This window comes from Cupressus sempervirens, chromosome 4, assembly GCF_028749045.1.
Source record: "Cupressus sempervirens isolate cs-2001-9-10 chromosome 4, ASM2874904v1, whole genome shotgun sequence".
NCBI classification, from domain to species: domain Eukaryota; kingdom Viridiplantae; phylum Streptophyta; class Pinopsida; order Cupressales; family Cupressaceae; genus Cupressus; species Cupressus sempervirens.
Window position 1 is genome coordinate 778,394,250 of NC_143121.1, and position 17,498 is coordinate 778,411,747.

The 17,498-nt window shown below is 31.5% G+C and overlaps 1 protein-coding gene across 1 annotated transcript; it reads right to left on the reverse strand.

Annotated features, from left to right (window-relative positions):
• Positions 1-10,366: 10,366 nt before the first annotated feature.
• Positions 10,367-13,946, reverse strand: LOC149563703 (oxygen-evolving enhancer protein 1, chloroplastic-like). The gene is made up of 2 exons (XM_089826842.1): positions 13,625-13,946; positions 10,367-11,239 (listed from the first exon to the last, which is right to left on the reverse strand). Exons 1-2 carry the CDS (start codon positions 13,859-13,861, stop codon positions 10,484-10,486), a joined length of 993 nt encoding a protein of 330 aa, XP_089682968.1. The 5' UTR covers positions 13,862-13,946; the 3' UTR covers positions 10,367-10,483.
• Between the last annotated feature and the right edge of the window lie 3,552 nt (positions 13,947-17,498).

Below are 17,498 nucleotides of genomic sequence, written 5' to 3' on the forward strand. Positions count from 1 at the left end.
CAAAACTCTATCTGGAAGGAGTGGCGCAAGACTGGTGGCACCATGGATTGGTCACTCTCGACCAAAACATGTAACCTCTTATGTCGAGTTCACTAGGAGACTCATTGACCATTTCGACGGGAAGGATCTTGAACTGAACTTCAAAGATATAGCTCAACTAAAGAAAATATGTATGGAAAATAATTACATCACTGAGTTCCAAAGGCTATTAGTACTAGTCACAAACATCTCTAAAAAATGTCAAATTGTGTTTTTCATGGATGGGTTGAGAGAGCCTTTAAGAGGCTAGATCAAATAGTTCAACCCGTGCACACTCAACAGAGATATTAAGAAGGTGTATGACATGGCCACATCTTTCTCCAAGAATTATGTAGCTACGCCAACACCATCCCCACAAGAAGACAAATGCAAGGAGCCAATTCAGAAAAAACCTCCATTGGATGAAGAATCTTGACAAGAGCTCCAAAGGAAAAAGATTTGTTTCATGTGCAAGGAACCATGGGGACTAGGTCATTGTTGCCTTGGGAAGGGAAAGATTCATTACATTAAGGTATTCCTTGATGACGATGAAGGAAAAGTACCTATAGTGACTGGTGAAGAAATTAACCAGTAGGAGAGAATAAATGCCCTTATACAAAAAGGGGGTTCCATTGCTACCCTCACTACAATGGTTGGAAGTAGCATCTTTAGGGTTCATGGCACACTTCACAAGAAATGAGTCACATTCATGATTGATAGTGGTGCCACACTCAATTTTATCAATTCATCTTTGGTCACTAGGAAGGGCTTGCACGTAGTAGAGCATGGAGGATTTGAGGTTAAGGTTGCTAGAGGAACCTTGTTACCCTGCACTCATGTGATCCCATGGCTAAAAATTTCCATGGGAAACAATAACTTGATAGATGATTTATTTTTCATAGATTTGGTTGATACTGATATCATATTAGGCATCTAGTGGATGGAGACCCTTGACCAATACACCCAAATTTTCAAGAGGATGAACTTTTCATTCAAGACGGATGGCAAGAAGGTGCTGCTAAGAGGAATGCCAAATAAAGGATCAAGGTAAATCACAATCAAGAAGATGGAGGCCATTTTTAAATATGATATGATCCCAAACACTACAAGCAAAAACATGACAATCAACACTTTACCCCATTCCTTAGATAATTGATGGGCCCATCCATTGGTTGAGTACTCCAAGAACACGTTTGCATGTTAGTTGATGGATAGCTATATACATGATGAAGATACCAAGTTATTAATGATATCATTTACGATGACGATAAGATCTACTTTGTACTTGATTCAAAACTAAAGAAGCTAATTGCAAAAGGTTTCCAAGAATCAGATTTGCATTTTCTTGAGGACAAGAAAATTTTGGGACGAAAGGACTATAATGTTACCATCATAAAATAAATACTTAATCAAACCTTTGTTAATGGGTCGATTGATTTAATATATCTTGGACCCATTTTAATTTAATTATTTTCTATAGGTATGGTCGTCAACTATCTTCATAAACCATCGGGAAGTTTCTCCAAAGGGTATTTAAAGTTGACATGTAGGTAGTAGTATGTATGTGATTTGGATTATTTCTTTGTACTGTGAATTCTTGTTGGAGTTCTAGATTATTCGCCATTTCGGAAGTGAAAGATCTTTCCTACTTGGCTTTCCAGTTTCGGTGGGACTCAACCCTCACCCTATTCCTCTCTGCATTACTAGCTTGAATCTAGCAAATCTGTGCACCATCTTTGTTTGGAAATATAATTACTATTCGAAGATTAATTGCATATATTTGAGATATCTCTCTCTCTCTCTCTCTCTCTCTCTCTCTTATGTGCCAAGTTGTATGTGTTCAATATATCACTATGTGTTGGCATCACCAAGTTACATCACATATTCTCCATCATTGGTTGACTCACTCAGGCATATGAATCATACATTTCAATTCTGTTAAAGAAAGATAGTCTAGCCACAAACCACATTCCATGTACAACATACCTTCCATACTGTACGAACTATCCACTATCCTGATGTACTGTACAGATCTTTCTCTCACCAACATTCCACACTGTATAGAGTCTCATCCCCCCTCATCATACAATAGTCTGCCACACTCTTACCATATAATCACCTCCTACCCTACGACTTGCACACAGGTTGCATGGTTGCTTACTGTACGGTTTGCACCATCGTACCCTCCTCTATTGTACAGACTAACCAACATCATCATACTTACTACCACATATAGGGCTAATTACCTAGTTTTTTCATAAGGGGTTGCCTCAAGGAGATTATAGAGTCTTTGGCGGAAGAACACAACTTCAGAAGATTACACATTGGTTGGGTCTCCAGATTGACAATTGTCTTACACTTGCAATTCCTCTTCTTTTCTTTGCAATGCATGTGAAATTCAACTAGCATAGCTTCATCTTCCCCACGCTTCCTTTTAGCTTGCTTGGTATCTAGTTGGGTAGCAAAATTTTTTATGATGTAGAACTTGAAGTTAGATGAGGGATTAGAAATATCTACTTTACATACTCAAGAACCATTGGACTTACTAGGTGTGGCTGGAATTCCTCTTCCTTTCTTCACAATTTCCCTAGAGTAATTAGTGCATATTCTCTCTATGTCATCCAAGATGCTTTAGGTAATATCACCTCCCACCATGAGCTCCAAAGCTTCAATACATGCACTATTAACACCTTTCAAGAAAATATATTTTTGAGAATCTTAATTCAATTAATGTTTATTGTTCTTCTACAGATTGAATATGAAACTTGAGACATAATATTCTAAGGTCTCATCCTACTTTTGTGACATCTTATAGATGTCATCTCCTTTCACATCATGCCCACTATAGTATTCTTTATATTTTGTCAAGAAAAAAATCTTCATCACATCCCAATCAGCTTATGACATTAGTATTTAGTCCCATAAACAACCATAATGTTGCTTTCAGAGTGGATGGAAACAACTTCATCCTATGAGCATCGGTTGTATAATCATAACTCCTATAGAGGATATCAAACCCAAAAATAAAGGTTTCACGATCTTCAATGATCATGGCATAGAATTTTGTAAGTTTAGAAGCTAGAATATTCTTCAAATTTGTTATTGTCATGTAGGTCAGGATTAGGAAAGGGAAAAGTAGGTTGTGGCATCCTTGGTGTTCATGCTTGTGGCACTCCTTGTTGTCATGGATGAGATAGATGAAAGGGCTATATGATTATCTTGGTATTCTAGTTTAGCAAAGAGGTCATTCAAGTGTAATAATCATTCTGAAAATTGGGGTGAAGGTAATTCTTGTTGGGCGTCAACAAATAGGTTTTCAAACTACTAGTTTTCTCCAAAGTGTTGGTCCACTTCTTAGTTTCTTTCTTGGTCTTCTTCTTGGGGAATGTTCGGCTTAGGATAAATAGTTTCTTCTATTTCAAAGGGGTCAATTTGAGGAAGGAATCTCCCGAGGTGGTCTCTTCTTCCATGCATGCAAAAGGAATAAAAATAAAACTTTTTATTCTAGTGAAATGACCCTTAGGAATGGTTTAGATTGACAACATCCCCAACAAAAATGCCAAAGATGCTTGGAAAATCAATCAACTTGGAAACTAGAGTGTTTTACTAAAAACTTATAGATTGGACATCCAAAAGAAACAACCTAATGACTTATTAGACTTATTTACAACATCAACCAGGGACATTAAATTGAAATAGTGCGTACAAAGTATATGCTCTAAACCAACTTAATTTCCATCACTAAGCTATGGAAATGAAATGCTTTGTAATTTAAATGTTGAATTGGAAAGAAAACAAGTTACTCTATGGAAAATATTCAATTACAGATATGAGTCTACTTTGTCTACCTATGCTTAAGGAACAACCACTAGTTCTTCTACTACGTGGTTGCAAGAGCTAAAGAGTGCTAAGTTACTTCTAGAAAAACAAGAAACTAATTCAAACTACTAACATAATTCACTCACCAAGTGGGCCCCTTAAATGAGTTAATGAATGAATTCACAAGACAAAAGAGTGGAGATCAATACATTCATTTTATTCATTCTTAAAACACCATTAGTACAAAATTAAATGTAAATTGTTGTATTACTAATGTTGTCTAGATTGCTATTGACTTCCTGAGTAACTACCAGAAATCCAAATGACAACTTATTTATAACAAACTAAGAAAAATAAATTTCCTAAATCTACAATCCCTTTAGCAACAAGGATTTAGCAAAAAGACTTAATTGAGTCGTAACAATATGAGACATTTCCTTAGTCATTGAACAAGTCTTCTAGAAATATAGAAGAGCATGACACTATATTCATGTACGGGGAGTTGAAAACTGTTTTGACCAGATCACAAGATAGTACTTGTCAGTTAACTACCTTCCTTTATGTAGTTATTATCTGAATATGTCAATTCCATGCTTGATGGTTCTTCTTTGCTCCATTTTACTTGTTCCTGCAAAAGGTTAGTAGCACATGCCAAATATCAAAACATTAATCCATACCATTAATTCATAGAAAGCATTTACCATACTAACTAACTCTTACATATTTAGGACAGTTGGTTGTAGGAAACCTACCCAATAAAACTTAGGGTAGAAGACAACAAATTCATTTATACATATATCATTGACTTATATTTCATTATGATCATAAGTTCTATCCATAAAATTATAGTTCCACGTTCTTAAAACATCAAACCAAAAATAGCCATAGGCACATGTCATTTTATACAGAATATTATTCATAAAGTTGTTAGAAAATAACCATAAAAATAGTTAAACTATCATAAACTAAGGAACTATATAGGCCTTTAATGAGCCTCATGAGGGGACATAGTGAAACTTACTAAAAATGAACACTACTAAAAATAGTAAGTTCTTCAAACTCAAAATTATACCAATCGGGGACATAGTGAAATTTACTAAAACTACACTTAAATACAAATTCCCACAAATAGTAAACTCATAAAGCTCCCAAAATTTCATTGGCACACCCTTTGAAAGATTAGTTTCCTTTTCTCACTTAATCAAATTTCACTATCCCTCATAAAAATTTCTTTTGCAGGGTGAAAGGCAAATTCAGCTAATTTGAGATTTAGAATGAATTACTATTGCCAACTCAAAAAACTAGGAACTTCAAGAAAATTTGCCAAAACTACTTAGAACTAAAAAATGAAACAAAGAAATGGGCGAAAATGCAAGGGGTCCCCATTTTCAATAGGGTGACTTGTGAAAAGGTCACATAAGGCCTTGGAAGGGTATGTTTTAGTAGCCTTAGGATACATGGAATTGGATAGGTTGACCATTGAGGAGGTGAATGTTTCTTGGTAGAAGTGGGTTTGGAACATGTTTCTATTGTCATATCAATCAGGCTAACATCATCATACCAATATGAGTCGTATAACTTTAAATAAAATTATATGAGCCTCAATACCAAGAATATGAGCCATATTCTTATGGAGTAAGATTATATGTGAATGTGACTCCTAGGTTGTTGTGGATATGTTGAATAGATAGATGATGGATGATGTTGACTATCACTTGGCTTTGGTAGGTAAATATGTTCTTTGTTTGAGGGAATCTAGTCATTTTTCTTGGGAGTGGAGTATATGTTTCCTTAGGAGTGGCATATGACATCATTGTAGTCTGGCTAGGTAGGCTTATCAACTAATAGATAGTTGGAATGTTAGAAAGTGGGGTCAATTTCCCTCATACTATACTCAAGATCTTGAGAGTATTGATATAAAATACATGGTTAGTTAGTTGTGGCCTATTAGGGTCACCCTTTTGTTGGTGTTTATGGTCTTTGTCTGTTTTTTAGGCTTGTTGATTCTTTGTTTTGTACTAAATGAAAAAAAATTAGCCCCTTTTTCCCCAAAAAAAGACTTAATATCTAATTTCTTTTGCTAATGTTTTTTTAAAAAAAATTGTTTACTATTTATGTTGTATTTTTTATCCATTCATTTAAATTCAACACAAATTACAAATTTGAAATCTATACTCTTGTATAAAATTGAAAAATATTCTTAATTAGTTTGCAAAAATCTTAAGAGCGTAGGCTTATTTTATGATGTACTACCTATTAAATTTTTTAAAAGATCATATATTTATTAAAAAATCAATAAATTTTTAAAAGATCATATATTTATTAAAAAATCAATCATAAACTAGGCAAAACCTACAACGCAATGGTAACTTGCAAGTCTGAATTTTTTTTTATAAAGAGAACATAATAAAATATAGATAGTTTATTTCTTGCCCCTATTTAACACATTAATATTTAAAAATATTGTGGAGCCATTATGACACCTTACTTAACTATGCACCATTGTATCTCTCCAAAAAATTATAACATGAATTAGTTAAAGTTTTTTATTTTTATTTTAAAGTTTACTTGGTATCTTAAAAATGTTACATGATTGGTATCTTAAAAATTAATATGCAAGAACAAATAGCTACATCATCATTTGATCTACTTGATTATAATTTTATATTTTAAAACTTATATTTTTTCAAGTAAAATTTTAATAATAAAAGAAGATAAGATAAAGATGTTGAAAATATGCAATACTTTACAATGTAACCACATAGCTTATGTATCCTTTGCCTCTTCTATGCCAATAATAGATCATGTTATTAGTTCCTACCAAGGAATACTTATGCATTCATGTTAATGCAAATATGACATTAAAATTAACCAATCAAATCAAAAAATTTAAAAGATTATATGAGATTTCAAATGTTTATATTTTTTTTTAACTTTTTATTATTTTATAAATCACATTTTTTATCCATTCTATTGGTCCTTACTATTTTTGGTGGGGGAGAAAATTAATTTTCTTCAACAAAAAATACAAATATTTTCTAACAACTTCATCTTGCATTAATGAATGTGTTAATTACAACTTTATCTTTTCCACATTTGTGACAAGTTGATAAGATTTTTTTTTTCCAATCATTTTATCTTCCACCTCACACAACATGTCTAATCAATATTATCACAATCTATTAAATATTTTTAATTTCTTATTTTAGATATATTTATTATTAGTTTTACATTGATGTTTATTTTTGACTATTTGATATAACTTGTTCTTAAAACTTCATGTAATGCATAAGTTTAAATTTTATATATATATATATATATATATATATAAAATTTCAATATGTTATATCTTTGTATTCAAATTTCTAATTTTTTTTAATTTTTGTTTTTTAAATAAAAGTAATTAAATTATTAATATTATAAAAATAAACTAAACAATATTATTTTTTAATTATATTTTATAATAGTGTTTGTAATATATATAATTGATAAGCGTTACAATTTATAAATTATATCATTTATTATTATTAATATTTTTTATTTAAATAATTTATTATTTAGTTTAAATACATTTAAAACTTAAATATATATTTTAATATTAAATTAATAATTATATTTCATATATAAAAAAATACTAAAGAAATAACCACAAAAAAGAAATAATTCAATTCTAAAAGATATATAAATTATTATTATGTTTATATAAACTATGTATTAAAATTAAATAGTTATATTTTATTTCTTATTTATTCAACAACATCAAATTTATATGTATTAAATCTATTTATTATTTACAAATGTACTTTCATCAATTGCTAGAAGAGAAAAAGGCTATATGGATGGAGGGACCCCTTGGTTGGACATCCTAGGTCAACAAATTTGAAGATGTTTACCCGCAGGCCTAATCCTTTTTTTGGCTGCTCTTCCGGTTCTCTTGTACTTTGTTGCTTCTCGGTTGTATATGTATTTCGAGTAGTTGTTCTCTTTGATGGTTCTCTTTCATTGCTGCTCTCCTTCTAGCTGGTTGAGGCTTTGCCTCCCTCCTTTTTGATGTACTCTTTTGAACTCTCGATTTATAATTTTAAAAAAAAGTACATATTAAATTATATAGATATTATTTTATAATTAAAAACTACTTAATTTTATGAAAATTTTGGAAATACAAAACATTTAATAGTAAACCTTCTCTAATTGTGTAAAATTAAACAAATAGTTTTACTTATAAAATATTTTTATATTTCAATACATTTCATTTTTTCTTATAGAAATGTGAGTTTTAATATAAAAATTAAATTCTTAGTTTCATTAATTAAAATATAATATATTTTAATTTTTTATTATAACCATGATTTTATTTTGACTATTGTTTTATTAAGAAAAATAATTATATTTAATTCTCTCTCTCACACACACACAAAACTTATGTTATTATCACTCTATCTTACTATTTTATCTATCTTCCTCTTCCTCCTCTATATTATCTATCTTTTTTTTTTCCTCTACATTTATGTTTATGTTGTTATTGTTGTATACTGCTATTTATCTCTATCCTAGTTTTTGTCTAGTGTTAATGATTAAAAATAGTGTGAGTTCCATTTGATAATCAAGATAAGAATAATACATAGTTGGGGGAGTTATTCCAACTACTTATGGTTCTCTAGTAGCATACATGGTATGCTTAAACATATAATGTTATACTCCAAATGCTTCATCACTTCTTCAAGTTCTATAATTCAAATATTGGTATGGATATCTTTCCTCATTGCACATAATTTAAGTTGTCAATGTAGAAGGTGCAAATTTGTCTAAAGCATATGTATTGATCATAGTATGATATTAAGTACTTAGTGCCATATTGGGGACTTTGGCCTCTTATTGTTGGGCTTAAATGCCCAACGATATAATAATATAGCACGAGAACTTAATAACAAAATATGAGCCATCATATCAAATCACAAGTGCATTTCTAGGACAAAAATTTAACAACAAAATATGAGCAATCCTATCAGATCACAAGTGCATTTCTAGGCAAAAATTAATGCATTCACAATGATAATTTAGATTCTCACTTATCTACACTTCTACAACCATTATGCGTTAGGCAGGGACTATGACGCATTGCGTCTCTTGTTCTAAATGTCACAAGATTATTTTTTGTATATTATAAACAATAAAATAATATATTATAGATATGTAATATTACTATACACATTTATCTTCTTCTTTTTTCACTTTTTTTATAATTTAATATTTAAAATTTTATAATATATTTTTAAATGGGAACATTTTAAAAAAAAAACCATAACAACAAAAATGTAGAATTTATGATAAGAAGATATATAATAATTTAAATTCCTTCTATTTAATAAATAAATAAATAACAAGAAATAAAAATATATTATTTTTTTCATTTCTACATAAATTTATTTTAATTTTTTAGTACTTTAAAACTTATATAAACTAGGAGTTGCATACTTTTGTAAAATAAACTTTTTATTGTAAAATATGAAAATGATCATATATATTTGAGGTACTATTGAAAAGAGAAACAAGTGTCATTATAAACTCTAGTAAGACAACTTCATAAACTAGTAATTATGATTTTGAAAATTAATATGTAAGAACAAATAAATAGCTACATCATCATTTGATCTACTCAATCATAATTTTCTATTTTAAAACTTATATTGTTTCAAGTAAAATTTTGATAATAAAAGAAGACAAGATAAAGATGTTGAAAATATGCAATACTTTACAATGTAACCATATAGCTTATGGACCTCCTTTGCCTCTTCTATGCCAATAATAGATCATGTTATTCTAAATGTCACAAGATTATTTTTTGTATATTATAAACAATAAAATAATAAATTATAGAAATGCCATATTACTATACACATTTATCTTTTCTTTTTTCACTTTTTTAATAAATTAATCTTTAAAATTTTATAATTTTTTAATAATTTTTTTTAATAATGAGGACATTTATTTTTTTTAAATCATAACAAAAAAAATGTAGAATTTATGATAAGAAGATATATAACAATTTAAATTATTTCTATTCAATGAATAAATAAATAAATAACAAGAAATAAAAATACTAAATTTTTTACATTTTTATATAAATTTATTTTATTTTGTAGTACTTTAAAACTTATATAAACTAGGAGTTGATACTTTTGTAAAATAAACTTTTTAATGTAAAATATAAAAATGATCATATATATTCTAAGGTACTATTGAAAAGAGAAACAAGTGTTATTATAAACTATAGTAAGACAACTTTAATAACTGTTGATATTCTCATTTATAACAACACAAATATAAAATTTAATAATTTGATCTAATTGATTGATTGACGAGACAAATTAATATAATTACAACTAAAAGATCCTAAATTTACCTGCCTTAGAAGGAACTAATGAATAAAATAACAACAACAAAAATATACTCATATAAATTAATTTCTATATTTTTCAATACTTCAAAACCTATATGAATTAATAATAGCGAGTGAACATTAGAACTCTTATAAATAAATAAAATTCCCATATCAAGCAAAAATGTACAGATTTATGATAAGGAGAGAGAAACGTTTGGTTCCATTGCTTTGGGAAAAAGCAAGAAAGAAGGGAAAACTTATCCCCTACTCAATCTGTCCATACCAAACACCTTGAATCTTGACCTCCTTGGGAGTCTTGGCCCCCAAATCGGTATCACTCGGCTGAATGCTCTCGAACACCCCAATCACCTCCCCTGTCTCAGGCTTGGACTTGCTCACGCTCAGATTGATCTTCCCGGTAGAGAAGGACGTGTCCTTGATGTTCTCCTTCGTCAGCTCCTCCTCGTCACCGCGCCCTCCAGCTGGCAGCGCCACGGCGTTGTCGTAGCCGGTGGAGCCACCCCTGCCCTTGGGGTCCAGGAAGGAGGAGCCCCTGTAGGAAGGCACAAGGAACTCCCCTCCGAACTTCTCGGGCGTCCCGGAGGCCACGAGCTGCTTGATGGTGAAGAGGAAGGGCACGCGCTCGCCACCTGGCAGCTGAACCGTGACTGCGGCGTAGTCGATGCCGTCCTTCTCCTCGAACTTGATCTTGCCGTCGGGGGAGACCTCGAGGGGGCCCTCTATCTCGTCGAGGGTGTAGGTCAGGCGCGTCATCAGTTTGGTCTTCTGGAAGTCGAGGGGGGCGTTCTTGCCGACGCCCTCGGCCTTCACGGTGAAGGAGGTGGGCTCCAGGCAGAACTTCTTCAGCTCGTATTTGCCCGGCTTGAACGCGAACTTCTCCACGCCGCCGTCGATGGTGGGGCACTGGTTGGCCGTGCCGGAGCCTTTCACTTCCAGGTAGGTTTTGCCCTGGATCTCGTCGAACGTTAGCCGCTTCGGCGCCCCCTCCGCGCTCGCTCCCTGAAAACGGAAAAAGCCGACGGAAAATGTGAGCGTATAGATGTGCTAAGTAGGACATAGAACGGATTCCAGAAACTTTTGATGCTAGAAAATTTCACACAATTTATTTTAAAAGTTAAGTACCTAAATATTTTGTTGGCGGACAAAGAAATTGTTGTAGGCTGTGTGAGAATATTAGTCGGGATCAATAATAATGCCTACACCGAGAAGAAAAATAATCAAGGAAAGATGAGCTCAGTGTGTGGATGTGCTAATCTAGGATATAAAATGGATTAAAGAAACTTTTCATTATTGAAAATTGCATGTGAATTATTATTATTTTTATTTAAATGTTGAGTTTCTATATATTTTGTTGGAGGAGATTGGTGAAAATTTATTCGCGAGGATTAATTGGTGCTTTTAAGTTTGCTTGGTATTTTATGTTTAATTTTATCATTTTTTAAAAGGAGCTTTCTAAGGTTTATTAGGCACAATATTTGGTGAAAGTTTTGCAAATGGGGTTGCAAGTAGAGTGGAATGGGTGATCTCCTGGAAAGTTCTGGTGGTGCTTCACCTCTGTGAGCATCACCAAGAACCAATGAGTGCTAAATGTTTCATTTATTCTCATAAGAGATGGATTCATGTTGAGTCACTGGTAATGAAACATAGGTCAATGAGTTTGACTCAAAAGCTACACAGTTATCCTTATAACAATATCATAATTATCTCTGATTTACTAATATTTTATATGAGTACTCTTAGCACAACTTCTTCAGTAAGAACTACATTAAAAATTGAGAGTGTTCATCATTAACTTACACAAGAAAAGAATTGAGTTATTGAAATTAACTTAATTTCACAAGCTCAGTACACATTAACATCTCTCCCATTCTTCCTATATTGTAGACTATGTTTAGTCTCATAGACTAAAAACAATCTATCCATCTATCTTTTTAATTATTGATCTTATAATCTGACACCATTTAAAGTCTTTTATCCAATTCTAATGCACTTTCACATCTTAAATTATTAGTCTCATAGACTAAAAACAATCTATCCATCTATCTTTTTAATTTCTGATCTTATAATCTAACACCATTTAAAGTCTTTTATCCAATCCTAATGTACTTTCACATCTTAAATTATTTTTTTATAAATAAGCCAATTTATAAAGACAACATAATAGTATAAATTACATTTTAGAAATCTACACAAATAGTCAAAGGGGCAATAGAGTAGTGAAGGGGGGAGTGGGGGAAGGTTTTCGTCACGTAGTTTATCTATATAGTAGTCCAAATTGTGAACATGAGGGTTTAGAAATTCTGCAAAATTGATTAGTGGCATCTCTGTTATTTGTTATTACAATTCTTGACCATATAAATTATATGTTAATATCTTATAAATATTAATGTATGAATTTTTCTTATCTTATTTGAGTAAATCTTGTTGTTTATACTTTGAATTACATTAGGTCCTCTATGTTTAAGAAGAGGAGAGTAATATAGATTGAAGAAACAATCTTTAAAAATATTAGTTTAAATAATGATAAGAAAAGAAAGAGTTAAAGTTTGGTCCAAAAAAAAAAGATAATTAGTCATCAAAGTTTTACAAGATTTATATATAAAAATACTATCAAATAATTTAATTGAAGATAATTAGTCATCAAAGTTTTACAAGATTTATATATATATAAATACTATCAAATAATTTAATTGAAGATGTATAAAAATAAAATAAAAATTGAACTCACTTTGCATTCTATTTGTATAAAAATGTCTAACTACTTAATTGAAAAGTTGAAAATAAATCATTTAAGAGGAAATCAAAAGAATTCTGAAACTCCTCTTATCAAAGAGAAAATAAGGTTTTAGTTGCACAATTGAGGATGGGGTTTAGGTATAGGATTTGTAGGTGGAAAATAGCTAATAAAACTTAGAAAGAGCTTGAATATTTCTGTGATAGCAAGACAATTGATACAAATGGTACTTCATAGAAATCGCAGCTTAAGAGTCCCCACTTCATTAAAAACATCTTGGAAGGCTGAGAACAATGGCCAGCTATATCAGGATGATAGGATTTCATAAGCAGCCAGCTTCCTAATCAAAATTAACAGAAGGAAATCTGACATAGAAAAATCTGAAGATTATTTAAATATATTTTCTCCACCCTATAAACCGTTTAATCTAGTGTAACACCTTAACCACCATTCATCATTCGATGCTGTGTATGATAGAAGATAACCCAGCAATTCAAAATATCATTTACAACGGAGCATGAAATGGAAATACTTAGCCATAAATTCGAAACCCACAACACAAAATTGAGCCGGCAAAAACCAAAACTAAAAATGTGCGAAATTGAAAGACTAAAAAATCCAGCGAAGAATTGAAGGGAAATATAACATACAGACACGACAAGTGCTGACGTGGCGAGAGCGAAGGCTGCCATCTTAGATGCATCAACGAACTTCTCAGCAAAGTCCTTGACATCCTCTTGCAGGGAGCACGATATTCTGGAGCTCGCGGGTTTCGAACCCAGGGCCTTGCACACGTGTGACGATGCTGATGACGTGGCCGAGCCCCGGGGAATGGTGAGCTTTGTGGGTTGGAGCAGAGCCGATCCTGTTGCAAGAGACGCCGCCATGTCTCTGGCACACACAGACACACAAAACAACCTGATATTTTCCTTGCTGATGTTTTCTTTGGAGAGAGCGGAGGATTGCTCCTGTATTGAAGAATGGGGAATGTAATCAATATTGAAGAAGATTACATGTCTGGATAAGAGATTGGATAAGACCTCATTCTATTGGCTCTCAACCCTATGAGGCCTTTAAATGGACACGTGGCATGGCAAGGACAATTGAGCCTATCTGCACGCTGGATGAAAATAGGAGTGAAACCCCACCAATTGGGGTGCGTAAAGTAGGATTGAATAAAGCCTTCTTTATTTTTAAGTTTAATTAGATTATCTGGCACGAGTCTTTAAGGTACAAAACTACCCGGGCAACATTGTCAAAAACGATTCCTATTCGGAAAAAAAATAGTAATAATATTAATTCCTATTCCAAAAATAGTGATTAAAATTATATGTAGAGCTTTAATAATTGGTTTAAGGCTAAGGTTTCAGCTTGTGGGTATTTATGTGGATTTTTTGAGGGATTAAAAAGTGGTCATTCCAAAGTGTCAAGTGTACCCACTCAAATATGCACCAATAATAGTTCACTCAAAAATGTTAATACTTCAACCAAATGTCATAATACTCTACACAAGTGTCTGAATAATGGTGACCAATTATCAACTTAAAAAGTGATCAACTATTGGTACACGACTATCATTTTTAGGCTCTTTTCATATTAGTAATTGGATGTCATCATAACAAAAACATAACAAATATTGGGCCTCTTATGAGTCACTCGTGTTCTTCCCTTAATATATGTTCTATTGAAAAGGGCAAACATCCAGTAATTTTTTCAAAAATGGAAAAAGGTATTAACTTTGTTATTTTTGGATTTGATTTTATGAGATCCTTTTGTATCAACATTTGAGAGCCTCATTTACTCTCTCTTATTGTGATGACGGTTGGAGATTGTGATTCAAAACACCAGTACTCAAAAGCCTTCCATGATCAACCATCATAACAAAAACATAACAATGATTGGACCCCTTATGAGTCATTGGCATTCTTCCCCTAATATATGTTCTATTGAAAAGGGCAAACATCTAGTATTTATTTTTTTAAATGAAAAAAGGTATAAACTTTGTTATTTTTGGATTAGATTTTATGAGATCCTTTTGTATCAACATTTGAGATCCTCCTTTGCCCTCTCTTATTGTGATGATGGTTGGAGACTGTGATTCGAAACATCAATACTAAAAAGCTCCCCACGATCAACCATCATAACAAAAACATAACAATTATTGGACCTCTTATGAGTCGTTGGTATTCTTCCTCTAATATATGTTCTATTGAAAAGGGAAAACATCCAATATTTTTTTTTTAAATGAAGGAAAAATATTAACTTTGTTATTTTTGGATTCAATTTTATGAGAGCCTTTTGTATCAACATTTGAGATCCTTCTTTTCCCTCTCTTATTGTGATGGTGGTTGGAGACTACGATTCAAAACATCAATACCAAAAAGCTCTCCACGATCAACCATCATAACAATTATTGGACCCCTTATGTCACTGGTGTTCTTCCCCTAATATATGTTCTATTAAAAAGGGAAAATATCTAGAATTTTTTTTAATGAAAAAAGGTATTAACTTTGTTATTTTTGGATTCAATTTTATGATATCCTTTTGTATCAACATTTGAGATCCTTCTTTTCCCTCTCTTATTATGATGATGATTGGAGACTACGATTCAAAACATCAATTTACTAAAAAGTTCTCCACGGTCAACCATCATAACAATTATTGGACCCCTTATGAGTAACTGGTGTTCTTCCCCTAATATCTGTTCTATTGAAAAGGGCAAACATCCAACAATTTTTTTTTAAATGAAAAAATGTATTAACTTAGTTATTTTTGGATTCGATTTTATGAGATCCTTTTGTATCAACATTTGAGATCCTCCTTTGCCCTCTCTTATTGTGATGATGGTTGGAGACTGTGATTTGAAACATCAATACTAAAAACCTCTCCACGATCAACCATCATAACAATTATTGGACCCCTTATGAGTCATTGGTGTTCTTCCCCTGATATATGTTCTATTGAAAAGGGAAAACATCCAATAATTTTTTTAAAAATAAAAGAAGGTATTAACTTTATTATTTTCGGATTTGATTTTATGAGATCCTTTTGTATCAACATTTGAGGTCTTCCTTTGGCCTCTCTTATTGTGATGATGGTTGGAGACTGTGATTCAAAACATCAATACTAGAAAGCTCTCCACAATCAAATCCAAAACCATCTAAGTTAACATTATAAGTTTTAGAAATTTAATGTCATTAATAAAGAAGTGTTAATATTTATGAGTGTGATGATGTAATGGTAAATTTGTATTTTCATTTATTTATTTATTTTTAAATGAGAGTTTTGTGTCTTAAAATGAAAATTATTTAAATTTATGGTTGGAATAATGTAATGGTAAATGTTGAATACTAATAATATTTTTCATTTAACTTTACATTTCTTTTTAAATGTATATATTTAGATGTTGATAAATATCATATTCTCGAGCATAAGGAAATTCATTCTTCTTATATGCATAGATCGTTGTCTATTTTTATTTGTGTATTTCTTTATTTTTCTCATTATTTTTATCTGTCCATCTTTTGAAACTTTAAATAGCATGATTTTAACTACTCTGCATTTGTCTTAATTTCTAAATGAAAACATGAATATTCGACAACCCTCCCCACCACCCTCCTCTTCTTTGCATTTGTCTTAATTTCTAAATGAAAACATGAATATTCTACAACCCTCCCCACCATCCTCCTCTTCACTTTTTAACCCATCTTAGTATGCAAACATCCACATTTCTCCTACAAATTTATTTTACATCCTAATGATGGATCACACAGTGTGATTTGAAATTTGGATGCAAAGAAATCTCACATAGTTGAATTGAAAAAAAAACTCTCACAAATCATTCTCCTTATCTTATCTATCAACATATGATGCATTCCCATATATTTAGTCCTTATTTTCTCCTTGTATACATATCCTCTAATACATTCGCCTAAATCACACATTCATTACACTTATCTATACACCTACTTAGTTTTAGTTGTTACCCAACAATATTTTATTGTAATCACGGGGTTAGCCTTACAACCACAAACTTGACCTTTACCTTTAAAAAAATTTAAATTTAAAACATGGATGACTATTATATCTTATTCCAAAACTTGGGCCAATTAATTTTGAGTTATAAGGTTGTAGATATCTTGAAGATCTATATTAAAAAAAAAAAGGAGCTTAGTTGTGTAATCAAAGTTGAATCTCCAAAAAAAGTAAGAACTATGACATATAAGAGAGTTGTAAGCAAGAGTTACATTTGTTGAGCAACCTATGACACATGTTATGATACATCATAGATATTTTTTAATAGAATTTACAAATCCAAATAGAGCACCCAAGTTGTATGGCTTTTGACAAGCTTATGATAGGTGGAAGGAATGCATTTTCTAGCTCATCGACTCATTTGAATTTTCTTAGGGATTTGGGTACCACATTTTGGTCTCTTTTAGCTCAAAATTTTCAAGTTACCTTTAGACAGTTTCATGTATTGGTTCTCCTATTTACCATGTTCTTTAAATGGAGATTAGATAT

Excerpts from the sequence above, each read along its gene's own strand:
- LOC149563703 (XM_089826842.1), bottom strand. The coding sequence starts at position 13,861 with ATGGCGGCGTCTCTTGCAACAGGATCGGCTCTGCTCCAACCCACAAAG. Across the intron at positions 11,240-13,624 it reads CGTCAGCACTTGTCGTGTCT|GGAGCGAGCGCGGAGGGGGC; the intron begins GTATGTTATATT and ends TTCCGTTTTCAG.